Source organism: Mya arenaria, chromosome 5 (genome assembly GCF_026914265.1).
Source record: "Mya arenaria isolate MELC-2E11 chromosome 5, ASM2691426v1".
Taxonomy (NCBI): domain Eukaryota; kingdom Metazoa; phylum Mollusca; class Bivalvia; order Myida; family Myidae; genus Mya; species Mya arenaria.
Genome location: NC_069126.1, coordinates 24,988,993 through 25,014,501, shown reverse-complemented (window position 1 = coordinate 25,014,501; position 25,509 = coordinate 24,988,993). Strand labels below are relative to the sequence as shown.

The window sequence follows — 25,509 nt, the reverse complement described above, 5'->3', positions numbered from 1 at the left end:
TGCACAACACAGTCGTGTAGGCCAACATCCCGCCATTACTAGTGCACACCACAGTCGTGTAGGCCAACATCGCGCCATCACAAGTGTACACCACAGTCGTGTAGGCCAACATCGCGCCATCACTAGTACACAACACAGACGTGTAGGCCAACATCGCGCCATCACTAGTGCACAACAGAGTCGTGTAGACCAACATCGCGCCATCACTAGTGCACAACACAGTCGTGTAGGTCAACATCCCGCCATTACTATTGCACACGTCAGTCGTGTAGGCCAACATCACGCCAGCACTAGTGTACACTACAGTCGTGTATGCCAACATCGCGACATTACTAGTGCACACCACAGTCGCGTAGGCCACCATCGCTCCATCCCTAGTGCACACCACATGCGTGTAGGCCAACATAGCTCCATCACTAGTGCACTCCACTGTCGTGTAGGCTAACTTAACTCCATCACTAGTGTACACAACAGTCTTGTATGCCAACATCACACCATCACTAGTGCACACCACAGTCGTGTAGGCCAACATTGCGCCGTTACTAGTGCACACTACAGTCGTGTAGGCCAACATAGCTCTATCACTAGTGTATACTACAGTCGTGTAGGCCAACATAGCTCTATCACTAGTGTACACTACAGTCGTGTAGGCCAACATAGCTCCATTACTAGTGTACACAACAGTGTTGTAGGCCAACATAGCACCATTACTTATGTACACCACAGTCGTGTAGGCCAACATAGCTCCATCATTATTGTACACCAAAGTCGTGTAGGCCATTATAGCTCCATGACTTATGTACACCACGGTCGTGTAGGCCAACATAGCTCCATCACTAGTGTATACCACGGTCGTGTAGGCCAACATAACTCCATCACTAGTGTATACCAAAGTCGTGTTGGCTCATATAGCTCCATCATTTGTGTATACCATCACTAGTGTACACCAAAGTCTTGTAGGCCATCATAGCTCCATCTTTAGTGTATACCATCACTAGTGTACACCACAATCGTGTAGGCCAACATAGCTCCATCACTAGTGTACACCACAGTCGTGTAGGCTAACATAGCTCCATCACTAGTGTATACCATCACTAGTGTACACCACAGTCGTGTAGGCCAACATAACTCCATCACTAGTGTACACCACAGTCGTGTAGGCCAACATAGCTCCATCACTAGTGTACACCACAGTCGTGTAGGCTAACATAGCTCCATCACTAGTGTATACCATCACTAGTGTACACCAAAGTCGTGTAGGCCAACATAGCTCCATCACTAGTGTATACCACGGTCGTGTAGGCCAACATAGCTCCATTACTAGTGTATACCACGGTCGTGTAGGCTAACATAGCTCCATCACTAGTGTATACCATCACTAGTGTACACCACAGTCGTGTAGGCCAACAGAGCTCCATCACTACTGAAAACCACTGTCGTGTAGGCCAACATAGCTCCATCACTAGCGTATACCACGGTCGTGTACGCCGACATAGCTCCATCACTAGTGTACACCGCAGTCGTGTAGGCCAACATAGCTCCATCACTAGTGTATACCATCACTAGTGTACACCATGGTCGTGTAGGCCAACAGAGCTCCATCCCTAGTGTACACCACAGTCGTGTAGGCCAACATAGCTCCATCACTAGTGAACACCACGGTCGTGTAGGCTAACATAGCTCCATCACTTGCTGCAATTAAAGGCACATCTAGTTTGTAGAATTATTCAAACTCTGATTTAGCAACCTTAATATAGTTATATGAACTACTTTTTGCGAAATGAAAGCTTTTTTAGATTTACAAGGACGAGTGAAAAGTATTTGCCAAATGTACTGCAACACCTGATACCTGTTGCCTAGGAATCCATCAAATTCTTGACCCTCCAAATGTTACAATATTATTCAATTTGGAGTGGCTGAAAAAAAAGCTTCTTGATTCTACATTCAACATCTTCTTTCTGTATGACATATTGGACCAGGAGAATCATGAACCTACAACCTTTTGCATCTATTGAGATAGGGAGCTATCAGGACAGTGACAGATAACAATACAAGAATGGCCAACTGCTGCAATTATTGAGTTATCTAATGCATACAAATTAAGATGGAGAAAATAATTCTTAATTTTTCCAAACTACTTCCTTAAGCATCTTGTATGTAGTTGTCTTTTACAATGATTGTTCAAAGTTACAATGGCCCTGTGGGTTAAAGATGCTCTGTCCACGGGGTAACAGGTTTTGTTGTTCCTGCGTTTTGATCCAGGAGGTTGTATTTAACTCAAGTAGAGTTTTGCAGATTTAGATTTCACAAGGCACAAGCCGAGTAAAATCAAATTTACAAAAAACTACCAGAATCAAATATGACATTTCGCCATATCCGGATCATAACGCAGTACTAATAACCCTTTTATTATATACATTACTGATTAGATCACTTAGAAGCCACATCTTTGCATAATAAATTTCATTTTAAGGATGCACTCATTGGTTTAATGACTTCAATTTAATATTGCGCAACATACTTGTTATGACGTGACGTCACAAGACAAGAGTGGTATATGGCCGTATTGCACTGGAGCGGAATATGGGTTTAAGTATGTTGTGATATGTATTGCATGTGGATTGATGATGGGTATAAAATAAAGAATAAAATTATGTTTGGTATTCCATTCTCACTTGCAGTGTGATGAACTGCTGACACCATGTTATGAAATTTGATGGTCAAAGTATTTAAAAGACATTTCAATATTTCATACTTTAAAAACGATATTTATCTCATCTTAGTCTACTCAACTTGCTTTGCTATGTACAAAAGTCTGCAGCAGTAATATGATTAGACAGAAGGCAGTGCCTAATATTTATCAACAGCACTAAGTTATCATGGTAACATGTTATATGAATTGAATACCAAGCACAAATTAAGAGGGAGAAAATTATTCTTCTCTTTTTAAATAAAAACTACTTCCTTATAGCATTGTGTATGCAGTCTGACATAGGTGTACAATGTAGATGTCTTTTACAAAGATTGTTTAAAGTATGGCCCTGTGGTTTAAAGCTCCCCTGAAAAAGAGGTGACAGGTTTTCTATATAGTATATAATTACAACATTGAAAATCTTCTCTGAAACTGCAAATAACAGACCTTCGAAATAAAAGGATTTGATCAAATTAAAGAAGTATGTGTGCCCCCCCCCCCCCCCCACTATACCCCCTCCCCATACCCCCCTCACTTTACACACACTTAACTAGATTTTTCAAATTTCCTTTGCAGCTTGCAAGCAGTTTTAGTCTAAAGCTAGCCCAGTAAACAGTGACCCATTGTCATGTGAGCAGATTTTTTCAATGCTTAGAATATGGTTGTCAACATTCCCCTGAATGAAGCCCTAGTCCATCAGAGCTTTCAGCACTTTGATTTTATTAAATATTACAGGCCATGTTCTTTTGTAAACTTTCAGATTGAGAAATGCCTAATTACAAGGCTAGTATTGTTAACATCATCTAATACAATCAACTGGAACAAAGCTTAAATGGCTGCCTGACCTAAATTAAAAATTGGATGGCAATACATCAGACTAGAAGATTATAAGTATTGAGATGGACGAAATAAAACCTGAGCCTTCCAAAGCTGACAGATTGCACAAGAAACATATAAATGCAGGTATTTGCTGAGATATTGTAATTATTTTTGAAATTTCTTATTCATTTAGGAATTTCAGTTGAAACAGAGTTGGCAAAAAAAAGAGCAAAGGAATATACATTTTGAATTCTTATTAAATTGAGAACTTTACTGGCCAGCACAGAATGAAAAAATGCTAGTCTACCAGTATAAATGTGCCTGGTTCAAATCAGTAAAGCTGATGAATGTACTAGTCTGCACTTGGCTGATAATGCATATCACTTTAAATGTTTAAGCTGCACTCTCGCAGATTGACTGTTTTAACAACTTTTTTTTATTTCTTGGTCTTGGAATGAATTATTTTTATGCGAATTTCTGAACACTGCCTGGTCATAACAGACAACTGGAAAAAGTGGATCACTGTTTTTCATTTAAATTCAGTCAAAAAAGACAACTGAAAATATGGGATCTCTGTTTTCTTATTTTAATACGGTCAAAAGATCATACATGCCATATATTCTGGAGACCATTCAGGAGGATTTGTTCAAACAGCCAAAAATTCAGGGGGATTTTGGAAGTATTCAGGGGGATTTTTTAGCAGATCTAATTTGGCAAAATTTCAAAGTATTTTTAGACGCAAGTACGAAAAAAAAAATTGCCATAATTTTGAAAGGCTCCCTAGGTATTGTCCAGAATTTAAGGGGATTTGGGTCACATACCAGGGGATTTTCACCATCGCCATGTAGCACTAAAGGCATGGCGCAAGTGCCAATTCACCTTTTATACCCCTTTTTCCAACACTTCATCTATATTTTTTATGAGACACAGCCATATTGCATCATAAAGGCACTCACTCATGGTTCATACAGACTTGTCATCATCAAATTCCAGGACTTTTCCAGGACTTAAAATATTTTTCCCAGGAGTGTATACCGTGTTGTAAAATGAAGTGATCTTTGATGAAACATTGTTATTTTGATCACTCGACATGTTATTTACATGCTTATCTCCCTTCGCATGCGATTTCAGTGCAGCTTCTCCCATATTTGATATGTCAAACAGTTCATCGCAAACAATACAAAGCGCTTTTGTCTTGTCGGCCTTTAATGGACGAAGCCATCGTCTATAATTTTCATTCGCCTCCCATTCACTTCTAAACACACATTTTCCTCGCGAAGACATTTTTATCTGATTATCGGAATACAACCGGAAACATGCTATTCTGCGCGCGGCACTATAAAGGCAGTGTTTAAAAACGGGTTTAAGACCGGGAAATCACGGCACTTTTTACGGCGTCTATTTCATCGATGAAATTTGACTTCCGATGGTCAGCAATGTAAATATTCATGATTATTTTGAATAGACAGTGTTTGTCCGACCAATTTCAAGGAGAATTATAAATTTTCATGGGAAATTTTTATTATTCCAGGACATTTCAAGGATATTTCTGACAATGTCATTTTCAAGGAGTTTTCCAGGACTGATGCCGAATTCAAGGAGTTTTCCAGGACTTTTCCTATCCTGTGCGGACCTTGTTCACTTGCAAAATAGAATACTTCATAGAAACATATGTTTCAGAGACAAATTAAAGGGCTTACCTTACTCTAAAATTGGATACAAAATCTGCTGCATAATGATCATAAATGATGACTTTCAGACTAATAGAGAGAATGGAATGAATTATCAATATTTTTCATTTCAATTCCCAAATAGTCAGATTTGTTTGCTTTAGATAAAAAGCAAATGCAATATTTATTGTTTAAGTTTATAAATATATCTTCTTTTGTCATTCATCAAAAAATAAAAACATCACCACCATAATAAATAAATAAAAGTCATTTCATCCGAATTGTCTACTTTCAGTTTCTCTTCTGAAGTTCTAGCTAGCTGTTATTTTCCGATATTTGCGATGAAGGTCAATGTCATGTATGTAAACATGTAAGTAAGGCATAACAAAGAACAGCATTGTCTATTAGTTATTTTAATCCCTTTCTTTACCGAATAATTTACTGTCACTGTCACCGTTAAATTATTAATCCTTTTGATGACAATGACACATGTTTTGAAGAACTCTTTAATTTGTTACATCCTCTCTGATTGGATAAAGATTACAGTTAAACCAATGAAAATCGACCTTTTATCTGACCAGTCTAATTGACATTTTTTTCGCAAATTTTGTCAGTTTCAATCAAAACAATGCATGAAATGTGCCCTGCTGATTTATTAAGTGTCACCCAATAGGTGTCGTTAAAACACACAATCAGTTGATAATCCAATTAAGCTTCAGGACAGGAAGGGCATTATAACTGTAAACATAAAATAATTAAACCCTGTGATAAATTTAAGTAATTTTAAACACACGGTTTTTTATAGCGGGGGATTTTCATCCCCCTCTGGGAGACCGAGGGATGGGTCGAAATTGCGGGGGATTTTTTCTGCCTCCGGGGGGATATGGCATGTATGAAAGATGATGTTCTCTGCCAAAAATCTCATTATTTATAGTAAAGCGTTAGCAATGCTTTTAACCATTTAAAGCATTAGTTACGAATGTAAATATAAAAAACATGATCTTATCTTTTGTGAGCAGTCTTATATCATCAGTTTTCATACTGCTTTTCATTAGCTTATTCCAAGCCCAAAAGTAAAACAAGTTGTCAAAACCTTCAATCTGTGACTGAGAGTGCAGCAAAAAAAATGCAATAACGCGTTAAATACACATAAGCAAGTACTTGACGCCCCACATTCAAGTAAGTGGTTCTGTTGCTACGCAGGTGATGTGAATCAATATATTAATGTACAATATGTTGTGTCAGGCGACTAGTCGCGTTTCTGAAATACCGCTCTCTAAAAACTGCAAGAAAGAGTGTGAATATCTCACATTATTTTATGAATTTTCAATGCGATTCAGACAATTTTCATGGGAGGTATCACGAAAATCGCTTTCTTGAATTATCCCTGGCATAGTCAAAACTCATAATCTTATTTCAATATACACTTCATAATTTGATTTATATCATTTTGCATTGGTGAAAAATCTGATTTTTAATTAGCACAATATATCCTTTATGTGACCTAAATTCATTAAAATAAATTAGATCATTAATCTTAATGTCAAACATTTGTGATTCAATTATTATAAATGTAAACGGACTCGCCTTTCCCCTAAAAGTATGTGAACAAGTGCTTGGAATTTAACACTTTACATGCACATTAAAGGGATACAAAATTTGAAGCATAAATGAATTGCAAAATGTCATCAAAATTTTACACTTAAATGTTCTTCCATATACAATGATATTTTCTGTTTTAAGTCTTTTGAACATTTTACATTGACCCGGTACTTAGAATATACAGTTAAATGAAACAATGAATACGTTTGGAGGATAAGATATTCTACTTAAAGTGACTTTTGTATAAAAAAGATTAAAAAAATGCTTAAAGCAACATTAAGGGAAAATGTCAATATTTTGGCTTCTCTTGTTTGTCTAAACTTTCTCTCAGTAATAAGGAATACATTTTTACGCTGTAGGCCCCAAGGCCTGAAGACTTTTATAACCGTATCTCGGAAATCGCATCGGCAGATCGACATAACATTTTTAACTTTTAGCGAACTAATGCGCGCATGGGCGTATCAACCCCAGCGCGGTTAGAACTGCGTTGGTCAACAACCTAATTTACATTAACATCGAAAATACCTAGTAAGCAATCTGCTCTAATTGCTACGGACTGCGTTCTGCATATTGATTAGCTTGCTTAAAGTAGCACCGTAATGAGTCTTCAGTCTATGTTATGCGGTTAATAAAGTTTGGAAACGCTGCGTTTTTCGTAATATAACGCAATTGATATCTATTTTGAAATCGGCGAGTTACAGAACGCAATATAGAAAAGCAGAATCCGCAAATAGTTGCAAAATGAATGCTTACTGAATCTAATAAATACATGTATTGTATACCTGTGTTTAGATTTTGCTTCGGCCTGGGACCGATAATATCTACAAGTACAATGTAGTTAAGAATAGAATGTGGGTCATCGCATTCAGACAGGTTTATTCCCCGGAAATAAACTCTGAGAAGTCGTTAAAAGACGGAAAAATATAGATCGTATTATGATTAGTTTAGTTTAGTTTATCCTGTTTATCCTCCAAATGTGAAGAGAAGTATAGTTTATATACACATACACAAATATATACAATACAATACAAAGTATAGACATAGAAAAATAACAACAAAAAACAAACAAACACACAAACGTTATGGACACATATAAAGCATAAGGTTATTTACAATATACACAAACAATACATTGCCTCTGTTATTTGACAGGAACTGATGCTTATCGTTTGATTGAAATAAAGTCCGTTTACCATTGTGTTGTGGTTACAATGGCATTTATTGTCAATTTATATTTCTTGCAAAATTTGACACTACAATAAAGCACTGGATTCGACATTCATCAGTAATGTCGAGATTGGTGAATCCTCTTAACATCTCAACAAGTTGATGGTTCAGATTTAATAAAATCAAGCGTCTAAATTGTTCTTCACCTAAGAGGTTTATAAGTTTGGACCATAGCCGGCATCGTTCATTTTCAAAATATGGACAAAAGAACACCTTATGCAGAACAATTTCATTTGTTACTGCATTACAATGATAGCATGTAATGAAATACTTCCTTGCAAATAATTTGCATAATAAACCGAACATTGAGAAACATTGCTTTTTATAGACTAAGAAGCTTTTTAGAAATCGCCATATCAGACAAAATTCATAATTGGAGTGAAAAAGGGAGAATAGTATGAGGTTTTCGTCATCGTGTACTCTACATTTCCACGATTTTGTCACATGTTCATCAATGGCTGATTTGCAAATTCTTTTCCAAACGAATTTGTTTGGAAACACGGAAGACTTATAAAATTCTGTTAAGTATGATGTGAGTTCGTATTTACCTAGACTACTATATATATCAGGGATAAATCCCTGAGCTTTTATAGGTTGTGATATAAACGATAAAAGTCTGTTGACAAAGACTTTTTTAAATTTCATATTTGGATCAGCGTGACATAATTGACATAAGAATGCTAATTTTTTTGAATCAATGAAATTTTGAATTGGTTGGATTCCAAGACAACTGAGTGCAATGTCTGTGCGTGATTCTTTTGGGACCCCTTGGATCCACTTAATGCATTGCCCGTGGATTCTTTCCAAGGGGAGCAACTGGTTCGAAGTGACACCGCTCCAGAGTTCGCTCCCGTATAGAGCGGCTGAGAGAACTTTCATTTCGTAGATGCGTATTGAGGTGATTGGGTTTAGCCCATTTTTACCGATTCCACAGTTTGTCACACTGAAAAACGTTTTTCGAAGCTTATGGCAGCTTTCTGTTAAGTTTTCATTGATATTTAATTGTTTATTACAAAGTATTCCAAGGTGGTTATATGAATCGGATTCATCAATTAAATAATCGCCAAGTTTCCATGTCCTAGGGCTCTTTTTATTTTCATTAAATACTAAAACTTTACATTTTGATGGATTATAGTAATATCTTTCCTTTCCGGCATGTTGAAAACAGACATCTAGGAGATCGTCGAGACCCCTTTTTACATTAGAGATAATGACCATATCGTCAGCTGATGTAGGACATGCGCAGACCATGTTATGTATCTTAAAGCTGCTGTTGCAGGCGTCAATCTTATGTAGTAATTCATCAATAAAGAGGATATAAAATTGCGGGCTACAGCATTGGCCTTGGTGAGTGCCTTGCAGGATCGGGAAAAAATCAGACGAAAATTCGTTGGTTTTGACACAACTGAAACTATTTTCAAAAAACGATTTTAATATATTAAATAGAGAAATATCAACTCCGGTTCTGTATAACTTCAGAAGAAGCGAAGATAGCCAAGTATGATTGAAAGGCCTGTTTGGCGTCAAGAAAACATGTACATGTATATAGTTTCGAGTTATTTTCTTTGGCATAGTAAATGCATTCACGTAACATAAATGACGTCATAGTACAATTTACGTTCTTTTGAAAGCCACCTTGAGAGGGGTTTAACTGTATAGAACCGTCTTTTTCAAGAAGGTTTAAAACTATCTTTTCGAAAAGTTTTAACAAGAACAAAGGGAGATAGCTCTATAACTTGACGGGTCAGATCTTATTTTGTTGCCTCCCTTGAACAGAACTGTAATCACGCCCTTCTTCATCTCTGTTGGAGTGTGCGAGAATTGTATCATATGATTAAACAATTTCGTTATGCATTTAATTAAGTGATTTCCGCCGTGGATGTAGTTTTCATAAAACAAATCGTCGTATCCACAAGCTTTTCCTTTTTTGCATGATTTTAGTGCTGTTGTAACCATATCGATAGATATTCTTGGAAACTGTATGCACCCTTGACGTGTATTATTTGTTAAGTCGTTCAGTTCCCTTTCAACATACGTTTTGTATTCGGTGTCAAAAGATTTGTCTCCGTTCACTGAGTATAACTTTGAGAAATATGTTTTCCAGCAATGGTTAATACGTTTGGGGTCTGAGACTTTATTGCCATCAAAATTCATTTCAAAGCCGGGTGTAAAGTTCTTTTTTGTTTTGTGTTTCAAGAATTCATTGTTATCAAGATCAGCGGCACTATCCAACCGGTTTTCTTCTTTTTCAATAAATGCGAGAACTTCATGGCGGTGAGTTCGACGAAATATTGCTTTTAATTGTTTGTAATGTATGTAGCTTCCGGAAGTGACGTCGCGGGGCTGTCCATCGGTAACCCAAGCTGCCCGCGCAACTACCATCTTTTTGTGAAGTGTTTTTAGACTTACATTCCAATATGGTTTTATATGCGGTTCAAATTTTACTCTAGGGATAAACAAGTCGGTGGCTAGATTTATTATCACAGAGATACCCGAATAGAGATTGTCAATATCTGATGTGGAAACGATGGGTAGTTCTAGCGCAAGACGCAGGACCTGGCTGTTTTCTAAAAAAATCCTTTAATTATCTATATTGTTTGGTTTGACGTTGTGCTAGTTGATAACGCCCCCAAGTTTAGTAGGAAGAGAGCCCTCGTTACTTGGAGTGCTAAGTTTACAAATTATTGGCCTATGGGTAGAAACATTTGTTGCATGATCCTCTAAAATTTCACAATATGTAAAACAATCAAGTGCCATTTTTGATACAAAAATATGGTCAATAAGCGTTTCTCTGTTAGTATTAAAAGGTACATTGCTAAACTTCGAACCCTGACAAAATGACATTGTATTTAAAGATTTAAGATTATGTCGGTTTGCTATATCTAACAGTTGTGCTCCCCTTGATCCTAATATTGTGTTTATGCATCTCTCTGAAGGGAGTTCAGTGTTTAAGTCTCCTAAAATAATCAGTGTTTCCTTATCATTATATTTACATGCAATGTTCTCTAGCTCTTCAAGATAGCCATTATACACAGACATTACTGTCTGATCGGACGTGTGTCCGTTTCAGATGGTTTGTCCTGTAAGTTTAAATTATGGTCTGCTTAACGGTTTCTAAAGCTACCATGAGACATCCATGGACGGCAGGATATACCGCGGGGCCAAAAATATGGATTCTCTATCAGCATATTGGCATTTCCGTCGTCCTGGACGTTAACTCGAACCACAGTGGTTCGCCTTTGTTTATTTCGAAATATTGTAACCTTTGTGGGTTTGGGGCCCTTCGTTCTTACGAAAGTTGCAATTTTGTTTTCAGTAATATTGGGCCTAAATCCTCCAACGTAAAAGCGTTTTGTACGCTTGCGTACATATTGACTAAAATCATCATGAGTTTCGTCAAGTGGATCATGATGAGATTCATTTTGAAAGGAGTGCTCTACATGATCATGATAGAGGTTCATATTTTGTGCAGCAAACCGAGGGGCGATCTCGTTTGTGCGAGAATTCCACTGCTTGTGGCGTTTTAAAACTGGCTTGTCGCGGGTAGTGATTATTATTGGGATGCGATTATGTTGCTGTTTGATGTCTTTCCTAGTGCGAGATGGGGAAACATTTGTTGGTTGAGGTGGGGCGGGAGAGTGGTATAAGGCGGCCCTTTCCGAGGCAGAGACAGTATCCTTCCGCATGGGATGGACAGGTGCGGGAATGATGGTAGGATCAGTCTCTGTGTCAGGAGGGCACGTCTTTGATATAATGCCGCTATGGTTCACACATGATTCTAAATGAGCACATTTAAATGACAGACCAATCAAAGACTCTTGAACGTATTGAAGTGATCCTTGATTTTGACAGCAATATGACTTACATGTTAGTATGTCCTTTTTTACATTCGATTCCACGTCAGTCACGCGTGAAAGTATGCCCTTTGATGATATTTGAGCATCGTTTACTTTATTATCGATATACTCCAATGAGTCATTGACATTTTTCAAAGCATTTTTTGTTGATTCTGATAGCGCTAAGCTCTGTTTCATCAGGAGGACGTCGGCCTGTAGTGCTGCGCTGGACACCTTCAGTTGGTTGAACTCGGCTTGACACTTGGAATGATCCGCTGTGTTGGGAGTAGAAGGAAGGATCTGTATTGATTTACGCCGCTGAGAGCGATGGGTGGTGCTTATTAGTTCCTTAACTGGCGAGAAATCCTCCCCTTCCATAACAGAAAGTAGAATTTTGATGTCCCTCGCCAGCTTCACATTAACTGTGTCGCCATTTCTAGTGGGAACGCGTCTTTTCAAGTCATTTTCTCGGTCAAAAGGATAACCATCGAGTTCCTTTACAATTTCATAGAGCATTTTGCGGAGTGTTTCTATGTTTGGCTCCGAGTTAGAGTATTCTATTAGCACTTGATTTATAAACATATCTGATGGAAAGTCCCTCAGCATTTGCTGAAGACGGGAGATTTCCGCGAGATCTTCTGCCGCTCCACATCCAACTAACAAAGAGTCATACAAAGTGTTGTCGGGGTCTGCGAAGGGTGGAGCGATATTGGACCACTGAAAGGGGTTTGTAGTCTCTTGATGTGTATCAGCAGTCGATGTATCGATATGTGATCGTGAGGAGACCGGGACTTTGACCTCTGTACATGGAGATAATGTCATCGGCTCTAGCTCGCACAAGTGACGGCGATCGTTACCGCTATCGCACCTGTCCATGATTGTATACAACGGTATATGGGCAATTACATGCAATTGCCTAGTCCTGTGTAATGATTTTAAAGCAAGCGCACAGCACTGATTGTAATCCGCCTTTTCTGGTGAGCACTTGTCAGGTTTTTAGGAAATATTTATTTACAGAACAAAGGGAAATGAGTATTCTGCTATTTGCAGATAAGTTCCTCAATATTTCTTTACACAACTTTCACAATAATATTCCATAAGTCAAGTGCTTTAAATCCATATAAAATTTATGCAGTAAATCAAAAAATTGACTTTGAAAAATAGCAAAAAGTCTCCGTGATCTAAAACACGTCTTTTCACACTTTCTTTACATGTTATAAAATGCTAATTAGGCGTAAGATATCAAACCATAATGTTTTAAATGAAATTATGATACTTCATTTTATCCTACAATCAGTTTTTTCATAAGTATAATTTCTTCATTTTAAATTGCCTAAATCAGCTACTTGACATTTTTATTGACATTGTTAGTTTTGAATTGTGTTTGTAAAATGTGTGTCACATAAAACCATTCTCTTGTGTAAGAACATACTAACAACCTTTTAACCATTTACCAAATGAATACTGTACACTTTTACAATTCAAATCAAACCGCGTTAAGCGTTGACAGGCTATCGACCTGCTACAATTTTTGTCATAGTCATGTAATTCCGAATGAAACGGAAAGTATGTGAATATTTCTAAGTTTGTCTCAGTAATTTCAGTCCAATATCTTGAGCATGTAGCATAATGCATAAAAATTATGCATATTTAAAAACAAAACTGATATAAATCATTTTGACCACGAGTGACAGATGTTGAGGGCATTATTAAGAATTTAAGATACATATACATAAAGCATACAGGGAAGAAATAGTATGTGGGTGTTTCAACCCAGAGCTATTTGGCGTTGTAAGAAGTCTTAAACATAAACCTAATTAATATGTCCAATGAATTTTGTTGGGATGCATTTGGTTAAGCCTGCATACCCTGTTAGTAAATTAAATACGCCTCAAGTCAAGTTTGAAGTGTAGAGTAGATTTGACTAAAAATCCGTAATGCTTTATCCGTGGCAGTGCATTGTTTATGAAACAAAAGCTCCAGATTATAAGTATCTTCCATGGCCGAGAGTGTTAGATAGGTTCATCCTGACCCGAGCTTTTAGGTTTACTGAGTTTCCGCAAAACACCCTGCGGATCCGGGTCGGAATGAACCTATCTTACACGAGCGGCTATGGGAGATGCTTTTTCCCCCACCTCAGTTAAACAAAATTAAGTAAAAAAAAATGTTTTTGCTGGAACTCTTTTGTGCTTAGTGAAAATAATTGCATATGGTTATGCGATAATTCGTGGTTGTCATGGATATGCACGCAGTGATTCAGATTATGTTCAATCAATTGTAATAGTCAAATTGGTCTTTAAATAGTTCTAAGGAGAGTGAAGCATTATTTCTTGAAAGGTGTGTGAAAACTGTTTTGTGGTGGCATTTGAAGCGAGAAATAATTAATTAGCGTTCTAAATATTGCCACAAGACAAGGTTTCCATGATGCTACAGACGACAGTCTTCAACAAGGAAGGTTATTATAATGTGGCGACCATTAAAAAAGAGTTCCATACGGGCATTTTATCTTCGCCCGTGGGCACGATAAGAATTTCTAGCATGGTTAAATTATTGGATCTACTTAATCTGAGGTGGGAGAAAAGGTTTTCTTGCATACAGGACGTGTGTTTCCAGTCATGTGACCAGTGCTGGAAAACCCCATCTTACATACCCCATGTAAGATGAGTCACCAGAACAACGCGCACTTCTTATTTCATTTATTGTATGTTTTATGAAAGATATATTATGCCATTTCAATAAAGCGCACTCAAATATCTATGTTTGCAAGACTTTTGATTAAAATTGAACATAAATAATCGTTAAAAAACGCTATTTTTAGTTATTAACAATTAATGCGCTCTATGACGTCGGTAAACAACGTCGCAAGCGCTTTTTGGTGTAGTCATACAAAAGTTCGTTTTCAACGTCATTTTTCTACAAATTGATAAATTTAGATATGCAAGAAAAATATTAATCATGTTTTTCGGGTCCAGATCGAAAAATCCGACCATCGGGCACGCTTCGTGGCTGGTAACTCGGATGTACGTGCCCTCAGGTCGGATCTTTCTATCCATACCGGAAACACATGATAGATACTTATATTCTATGATTTTGAGTATTACTCCATACCTTATAAGTAACTATTTGGCGTATTCCACATTTCGAGTGACATATACTTCATGATCTCATTGAGAATCAACATTAAACATTAATGTTTTTGCGAAGGAAATTATGAGCCAGCATATACTATCTTTAGATGTTTATGTTAATGCATATGTTTTACAATAACATGACTTTACTCACAAAACGTTGCAGGCCGAAAGCCATTCAACGCTTTAAGCGCTTTGGTATTTAATGCAGTTGTTTTCTAAGTTTAAGAAAATAAGTACATAGAAAACAATGCATCACACTAGTGTTGATATGTGCAAATATTGGGAGGTCAATGGCGGATTGCAACAAGCAACTGATAAGCCCCGCCCAATTGGACACATGATTGGTCAGTCTGGTACAGGCCTTGTCTTATCAATTTACAATGTTGTTATGCTTATGCTAAAGCATGATGAACATGCTGGATTTTCATTCAACTATCATTTTTAGAATGTTTACAAAATCATTGTACTATGAAATAAAACAACGCGCGAAATGTAAGTTTGAACATGAAAGCAACCTTTACATTGAATACGTACAGTTTACAACAAGAGACCATTTTCCAGCTTGAGTAAATAATTAGAAATTAGTTTAAATTGCTTGTTTAAATAGTACAATTTCTGGTTGTATGTCAGGGAAATGTTGAAATCTCTTAACTAGGCCTAAAGTGATCATACTTCATTACACTATGTAATTATACTTTCAAAACAGCAGTCTTTAGTTGGGGTTGAAGGAGTCGGAAATTAAAATTCAATAATATCTCTAACAACATTTACTAAGAGAATTGTTGAATGATTTTGTTTCAGCTTACATTAAGCAATAGAATTTATTTTGACAATTGAAACTGTATAAGGACATTATCTGGACATTATACTTATGCTGTTACTATTATTGTTACTATTATGATGAATATTACATCACATGTATAAACTGGAAAAAACTTTATGAGCTGTAACCAAGGACCACCAATGCTATTCTAACTAACCAGGGTCATTAGTAAGCTGCCCTGCCAAGCTACATTCTCCCTAAAACATCCCAAGAAAAAATGGCTCACTTTGAACCCTGGGGTACATGTTTCTAAGAAGAAATTGCAAACAACATGTATGTCAATTTGTGCATAATTTGAACTTAGAATAAATCAAGAAATTCCTATATATGTAGTATATATTTGGTGATTGTTGGTTCAAGCCCCACATCAGGTGCACGTTCCTAGGTTTACTTTACCTATTAAATAATATAGGACACATACTAGAAGTGTTTCAACATATATGCTGTATGCATACGAAACAAACAGCAAAAATAACATATTAACACAAAATCCAACCTGATTTAGTAATTGTTGATGGCAATGACGACATGAAAAATGAATTTTATGGAAATATTTTTTCTGCGTTAAAAGCGCTGGTTCCATCACATATACCTTTTACTTTTAAATGTGGCATCTAATAGGGTCCAATTTCAACCCAAACGTTAACCTTTGGAACAAAGTTGATAGATGACCACATATATGAATTAAACAAAAATATATGCTCTAAACCTGTGAGAAGAATTTTTTTTTTTAGCTCTGTGACCCCTAATGTGCATTTGACCAGAGCAGTTTTAAAAATTTAAAATAAAATCATTTTGCCAACATGTCTCCGAGAAAGTTTAAGTAAGTTTTGGCCCAATAGTTTCCAAAAAGCTAAGAATGTTCGTAGTGGAATAGCTGTATGCCACACACAGAGTAATTACAAAAGGCTCACCGATCAATAAGTGTAGATTTTATAAAGAAATAATTACTGTTGTCTTACTAGATTTTTCTTTCATGAGGAACTTATTGTTTGCCTTCTGCTGCGTGTTGTAGCAAAACGGAATCTGCCATTGAGACCTACAAATAGAAATAAGCGCATTGAAGCTATTTAAGGTGTCCTTTGTATAAACTAGACAAATTTTGATGCAAGACGTCAAAGACAATTGGCTGAATAGGTTTAAGTGTGAATATAAATATATATTTTTATTATATTTTGAGTATGGTTTACCATAAGATTTAACATTCTAATAAATGATTAATTAGACCTTGACCTTTGGCCCGATGATCCCCCAAAACAATAGGGGTTATCTACTGGTCAGGCCTAACTTCCATGTCAAGTTTGATGACCATAGGTCTAGGCATTGTTGAGTTTATGGTCTAGGCATTGTTGAGTTATCACTCGGACAAGCTTTAAAATTAATTTATCATTGAAGGTCACTGTGACCTTGACCTTTGACCCGATGAGCACTAAAATCAATAGGGGTCATCTACTGGTCAGGCCCAACCTTCATACGTCCAGGAATTGTTGAGTTATTACTCGGACAAGCTTTGTTCTACCGACGGACGGACGGACCGACCGTCCGACCTACCGACCAACATGTGCAACGTAATATACCCCTCTTCTTCGAAGGGGGGCATTATAATAATTAACATATTAATCAAAGAGTCAGCGCCATGATGTCAGAAACATGTTAAAGAGTAAATAAAACATGTACCCTCCACCTCCTGAATGGCAGCCAATAAGTCATTTCGCAGTAAATGTCTGCGGAACAATTTTAGGTGATAATAAATTGTGGAAAAAATATTCCATACACTTATGGAATAAACAGGGCTTTTTGACCCTAATGTAATTTCTGCCTTAGCTGGTTCCCTCGACTGACCCTGTTCTTTCTTCCCCAAATTAGCGTCTGATAGTTCCATACCCAACAAAATGTGATATATCTTAAACAAACTAAAAACAAAATTAAATATATTCAAGCAAAAATAGATCAGCGAAACCTAAATTCCCGGATGAATGACTATGGTGTTCACATTTTTTTTTTATTGTCAATACTTGCTGTGAGGCCCAGTATCTGATTATCAATATCCTGCATTAACTCCCAGCTTCCCAGAATTGTTCCTTACAAGATATAACTTTGTAATCAAAGTGCTGAAAGCACTGGTGGACTAGGGCTTCATTCAGGGGAATGTTGACAACCATGTTCTAAGCATTGAAAATATCGGCTCACATCACAAGGGGTCACTGTTTAATGGGCTAGCTTAAACTTCAGACTAAAACTGCTTGGAAGCTGCAAAGGAAATTTGAAAAATCTAGTTAAGTGTGCGTAGAGTGAGGGGGGGGGGGGGGGCTAAAGCGTTAAATCAGATAAAGTCACAGTTCTTTTGAATTTTCTCAAAGTCATTAAATCAGACAGACTTGTACAAATTAATTTACGTGGTTGGCACACATACTTCCTTAATTTGATCAAATCCTTTTATATCAAAGGACTGTTATTTGCAGTTTCAGAGAAGATTTTCAATGATGTAATTATATACTATATAGAAAACCTGTCACCTCTTTTTCATGGGAGCTTTAAACCATAGGGCCACACTTTGAACAATCTTTGTAAAAGACATCTACATTGTACACCTATGTCAGACTGCATACACAGTGCTATTAGGAAGAAGTTTTTATTTAAAAAGTGAAGAATTATTTTCTCCCTCTTAATTTGTGCTTGGTATTCAATTTATATAACATGTTACCATGATAACTTAGTGCTGTTGATAAATATTAGGCACTGCCTTCTGTCTAATGCTATACATATTACTGCTGCAGATTTTTGTACATAGCAAAGCAAGTTGAGTAGACTAAGATGAGATGAATATCGTTTTTAAAGTATGAAATATTGAAATGTCTTTTAAATACTTTGACCATCAAATTTCATAACATGGTGTCAGCAGTTCATCACACTGCTAGTGAGAATGGAATACCAAACATAATTTTATTCTTTATTTTATACCCATCAACAATCCACATGCAAAAAATATCACAAAATACTTTAACCCATATTCTGCTCCAGTGCAATACGGCCATATACCACTCTTGTGACGCCAAGTATGTTGCGCAATATTAAATGACGTCATTAAACCAGTGAGTGCATTCTTAAAATGAAATTTATTATGCAAAGATGTGGCTTCTTAGTGATCTAATCAGTAATGTATATAATAAAAGGGTTATTAGTACTGCGATTTGATCCGGATATGGCGGAATGTCATATTTGATTCTGGTAGATTTTGATTTTACTCGGCTTGTGCCTTGTGAAATCCGAATCTGCAAAAATCTACTTGAGTCGAATACAACCTCCTGGATCAAAACGCAGTACTTATAACCCTATTAAGTACAAAACCTGTTACCCCGTGCACAGAGCATCTTTAACCCACAGGGCCATTGTAACTTTGAACAATCATTGTAAAAGACAACTACATACATGTACAAGATGCTTAAGGAAGAAGTTTGGAAAAATTAAGAACTATTTTCTCCGTCTTAATTAGTATGCATTAGATAACTCAATAAATGCAGCAGTTGGCCATTCTTGTATTGTCCTCTGTCACTGTCCTGATAGCTCCCTATCTCAATAGATGCAAAAGGTTGTGGGTTCATGATTCTCCTGGTCCAATATGTCATACAGAAAGAAGATGTTGAATGTAGAATCAAGAAGCTTTCTTTTCAGGCACTCCAAATTGAATAGTACTGTAACATTTGGAATTTGTTGGATTCCTAGGCAACAGGTATCAGGTGTTGCAGTACATTTGGCAAATAATTTTCACCCGTCCTTGTAAATCTAAAAAAGCTTTCATATTGCAAAAGTAGTTCATATAACTTTATTAAAGTTGCTAAATCAGAGTTTGAATAATTCTGAAAACTAGATGTGCCTTTAATTGCAGCAAATTGAACTCCAACTCATAATGTCAATTAAGCTGGTTATGCAATACTGCAGTTCCTTGGTGTGGGGATTGCTTTATTTACTTGAATAAACAAACAGTTCTTGCGTTGGAAAGTACAATGTATTAACATGCATTTTTCTTGCACTGACTCCATCCAAGCCTTAAATCTTAGATCAACATGTACTTGGGGCTATGTGTAATATCAATGAGAACTATAAATTATGTTCAATTTAGTGCCACTTATGATATTTCATTCCACATACAAAAACACTTAACATTTTCTTTAAAACCAATACCCTATGTTATGATAAAACCATTGCCAAGTTGGTAATTTGAAAAGACAAGAAATTATATCTGGTCAGGGTTTGACATAGTCTTTCTAGACAGCTGGACTTGTTTTGCAGTTACTTTGAAAATCTTCAAAAGCTAAACTGAACAAGACTGGAGCAAAAAACTCACAATACCAAAAGCGGTTTTAAAGACTTACGAGATCATCCTCACATCACCTATACCATTAGTTCTTATCTACAAACTTAAGTCAACATAATAATTAATGTTTTACATAAATATTGCAATGAATAAAACATATTGCAATAAGTGCCAATAACATACCAATCAAGTATGATCACTATAGGCCTAAACATGAGATTTCAACATTTTCCTGATAAACAATAAATAACAATTTTCTCATTTTTAGACTGTCGGCTGCAAGCCGACAGTCTTTAGAGAGCGGTATTTCAGAAACGTGACTAGTCGCCTGACACGACATATTGAACATGAATACTTGACGCCCCACATTCACGTAAGTAGTTCTGTTGCTACGCAGGTGGTGTGTATTAATATATTCATGTTCAATATGTCGTGTCAGGCGACTAGTCGCGTTTCTGAAATACCGCTCTCTAAAGACTGTCGGCTTGTAGCCGACAGTCTAAAAATTGGATGGCAGTACATCAGACTAGAAGATTACAAGTATTGAGGTGGACAAAATGAAACATGAGCCTACCAAAGCTGACAGATTGCACAAGAAACACATAAATGCAGGTATTTACTGGGATATTGTAATTATTTTTTGAAACTTCTCATTCATTTAAGGAAGTTCAGTTGAAACAGAGTCGGCAAAAAAAAAATGAACAAAGGTATATACATTTTGAATTCTAATTCAAATGAGAACTTTACTGGCCAGCACAGAATGGTAAAATGCTAGTCTACAAATATAGATGTGCCTGGTTCGAATCAGTAAAGCTGATGAATGTAATGGTTGTGTAGCCAGGATGTGAGTAGGTCTGCACTTGGCTGATAATGCATATCATATGTTTAAGCTGCACTCTGACAGATTGTCTGTTTTCCCAACTCTTTTTTTATTTCTTGGTCTTGTAATGAATTATTTTATGCGAATTTCTGAACACTGGACATAACAGACAACTGGAAAAGGGGATCGTTGCTTTCTTATATTAATTCAGACAACTGAAAATATTGGAACGCTGTTTTCTTATTTTAATACGGTCAAAAGATGATGTTCTGTGCCAAAAATCTCATTATTAGTAAAGCGTAATGCTTTTAACCATAAAACCAATAGTTACAAATGTAAATATAAAAAACATGATCTTATCTTTTGTCAGCAGTCTTATTTCATCAGTTTTCATACTGCTTTTCATTAGCTTATTCCAAGCCAAAAAGTAAAAGAAGTTGTCAAAACCTTCAATCTGTGACTGAGAGTGCAGCACTCTTACAGATTGAATGTTTTGACTACTTTATTTATTTTTTGTCTTGGAACGAGCCAATTTATGTGAAAATGCATGTTAACCATTCATATAAGATTGCTGACAATAAATTTGTCAGAAAATGTTTATATTTAAGTTCAAAATGTTTTATGCATTTTTCTTAAACCATGGGCAACGCTTTAAGCCATAAAACCTTTGTTTTCGACCTGAAATATGGAATCCTGCAATCTAATATTTTGTCAGTAGTCTTATATCACTGGTTTGCAGATATTTTAGCAAAAAAGTAGGTCATTCCAAGACAAAAAATACAAAAGTTGTAAAAACAGTAAATCTGTGAGAGTGCAGCTTTAAATGACTAAATGTTTTGATTTGGCTCAATTTTCACCTAAATACTTATAGTTTTGTGGCATCTAAATGGTTTGTTTTTAACAACATTACATGTGCATATGTATATATTTGTTCTTAAATTTGTAATTTAGATCGGAAGATTCATTCTCTGGAAAGTAGAAAAGGCCATGTTACATACTGTTATCACTGCCATGACAGAAACCATATTGAGGAGCAGGTCCACCTGTAGGCAAAATTGCGCTATTGGTTGGAGCAGCACTATTACCCAGCCATACACCAGCACTTAGTTTGTCATAGGGAGCATTTCTGAGCAGTTATGGAGACCACTAACTATGCAGGTATGTCATAATCAAAATCTTGGTTTATATATTTTTTTTATAATTTAGCATCTGTTGAGAAGAAATTTATTTCTAGATTGAAGGCACACACTATAGATTGATGCCCAAAAATATATTTCTTATTTTAATGCATTATCATGTCTACCTCATTTGACTTAAATGATCAAAGCAAAGGAAATGCAAATGATTAATCTGCAGATATACAAATGTAAGCTTTTTTAACTGGGGAAATTGTTGCCACTTGTCTATTAATTAAAGAACACATTTATAATTAATAATGTTTAATCTGTACACAAATCATATGCCTTTTTTGTTTTAACCATCAATGTCAAAGAGTCCAGCATGATAATGCATTAAATTGAAAAAAATGCATTAATTTATATGAACCCTTTAAAACAAAGACATTTCCTAAATCCAATAAAAAATAATTGAATATTGATGCAGAGTTCAGTTAGAATATAATTTAACTTTTTTTGCAGTTGTTGCAGTGAAACTTGCACCAGTGTGTTTTCTGTGGAGATAAAGAGATAGTGTCCATCAATGAAGACCCAACTCAAGATCTGACCTTGTAAGGCCAATATGAAATAACTGTGTGGGAAAATGGGAAAAACCTGCAGTCAGGAATGCACGGAAATCATCAAAAGAAGTGTTAAATTAATCTTGATAACTTGACATTTATTTTGTTTGAAATATTGATTCATGGTGCAGTGAAAACATTCTTTTTTTTCATGGTTATTTAAATTTAGAATTGATAGGAGGGAACATCACTATGTAGTTTCATGTTCATAGTCAGATCAAAAACCATGTACATGCCCAAATGAGCATTCGAAAATATCAAAATGGTACTTGTTATATGTAGTGTAAGTTAATTAACATAATAAACAAAAATATTTAATCAATTTCAATTTATTATGCCCCTTTCAAAGAAGAAGAGGAGTATATTGCTTTGCACATGTTGGCCACTACGTCCGTCTGTCTGACAGTAGACCAAAGCTTTTCCGGGTGATAACTCTACAATTCCTAGACCTATTGTCAAACTTGACATGAAAGTTTGGTTTAACCAGTATGGCCCTTGAATAACTTGACTTTGGGGTTGGGCCTGACCAGTAGGTGAGCCCTATTGATTTGTCACAGACCATTGAACGCAAAAAGCTTGCCTGTGTGACAACTCGACAAAGTCTGCACCCATGGCCTTCAAACTTGAAATTCAGGTTTGGGGTGACCAGCAGATGACCCCTTTGGATTTGGAGGTCAAGGTCACATCTCCAATATTGGTCATTAAAACTATGTCATTTACTTATTCCCTGCTGCTAAGAGGATACATGTTTATCAGCAAATATCAGCCATCATCTGAATATGAGTGAAAACTGTAAAATCCAGCTGTCATTTCGGTCCATGCATATTTCATTCAATTGTCCAGATATTCTTGACAACATGGCGCTAATTAATGCTGCAGGTTTGAGATTTAAGACATTAGTTTTTTTTCTTCAACACCATGCAGATTTATTAACACTTCTATAATAAAAACAAACTAGAAAACAAATTTTAAAGATATTAGTTTTTTCATGGTATGATGCCACAGCACCATGCAGATTTGTTTTCACTTTTATATCAAAGAAAGTAACTCGAGCACAAATTTTGTAGATATGTGGACTCTGTTGATAGAAGTTCTGGGAGGCATTTTTAGGCTTGAAAGAGCATCATTTTAAAGTTATGTTTTTATTATGTCCCTTGAATCTTGGGTATAGTTTGTATTGTATTTGCATTTTAAAGACATTGGCTTCAACAGACCCTAATGAAATGAAGGAATGTAATTGCTTACTGAAACTGTTATAAGCGACGTCATAAATTGAAGCAATTTTAACATAATGAATATGCATTTAACTAATTTAAAGCGGTTCAAAATTAGGAAATTTGAATTAAGAATCTTGTAGGCCATTGGATACATGATTAAGTAGGGCCAATATATTTGTGCTTATTATAATCGCATTTATCCTTCTTCATCTACCTTAAAGAGTGTTCATCATTTGTATGAAATCATTTGACCACGTTTCATTTGAAAGAACTTTGCGGTAGTGTTTGGTTGCTTCAGTTACGTCACCGACAGTCTTGCAGCGCTTTCAGCGCTTTGATTTACACAAGCTGAAAAAATGGTCTCTTTTCCAATACTTCACATATTTCATGTCTTTCATCATTCAAACTAACATTTCGCTCGTTTTTTCAATATTCAATGATTGTGTAAACATTCATAAATGATGGTTAAAATTAACATTCATGCTAATCATGCCTACCAAAAGCACCTGACTGACCAATCAGTATCCAATTTTGGCAGGGCTTATTGGTGGTTCATTGAAATCAACCATGACCCCCACAATCTGCACTGATCAACAGTAGTTAATGAGTTGTTTCAATTGTTCTTATTTTTATAAACTTAGAAAACAACTGCAGTGAATACAATTTATTCCTCATCACTGAGAGAAAGTTAAGAAAAATGAACGAAGCCGAGTTACATCTAGTAGGATATCAAATCCTACAAATGTATTCATCATTTTAAATAACCATATTTAGTAAATGTTAAATTTTTGAAAGTCAAAAAAGTTTCATTTTTTTGTATATCAAAGAACATTTGTGTGTATAATTTTGATGATATTTTGTGATTCATTTAATTTCATTCTTGTTTCATTTAGTGTTCAATCCCAAGCTTTCTTGTTCACATTAAAGTGCAAGAAAAGTCACTTAATTATGATATGAATAAATTCATTATAATGTAAGGTCACATAAAGGATATATTGTGCTTTTTAAAAATAACATTTTTTTCATCTGTTTAAAATTATGACAAATGTAGTGCATTGAAATTTTATTATGAGTTTGAAGCTGCACTCTCATTTTGACAACTTTTTTATTTTTTGTCTTGGAACGAGCCAATTTTTGCGAAAATCCATGGAAACCAGTTATATAAGACTGCTTACCAAAATTTAGATGGCAGATTTTTATATTAAAAAATTGATGTTTTAAGCATTATTCTTAAACTGTTAGTAACGGTTTAAGCCATAAAACAATAATTTTTGAATGGAAATATGACAAACTACGAGCTGATTGTTTGTCAGCAATCTGATATCATTGGTTTGAAGATGTTTATGCAAAAATTTGCTCTTTCCAAGACAAAAAAAAGTTGTAAAAACGGTAAATCTGTGAGAGTATAGCTTTAAACTATGACAGGAATAATTCAAGGGAATGATTTTTTGTGATTTCTAGCATTAAAATTGTCTGAATCACATGAAAATTTATAAATTATGTAAGGTATTCTCACATTGGTCACACTTTTTAAACTTTGTGCTGTCTTCTTTTTGTTTGTCTCAAATTAATACAGCATTGGCTTCACTTGTTGTTTATGAAAGGGACTGTACACCAGATTG

General features: G+C 35.8%; 1 protein-coding gene across 2 annotated transcripts in view; it reads right to left on the bottom strand.

Moving 5' to 3' along the window:
* Positions 1-25,509, bottom strand: part of LOC128234695 (endoplasmic reticulum aminopeptidase 1-like) — a gene marked incomplete at its 3' end in the record, with an annotated part of 245,411 nt that overhangs the window by 100,025 nt on the left and 119,877 nt on the right. For both annotated transcript variants that reach the window (XM_052949111.1, XM_052949110.1), the window contains 1 exon segment: positions 16,763-16,839. In XM_052949111.1, the coding sequence (XP_052805071.1) occupies positions 16,763-16,839 (77 nt within the window).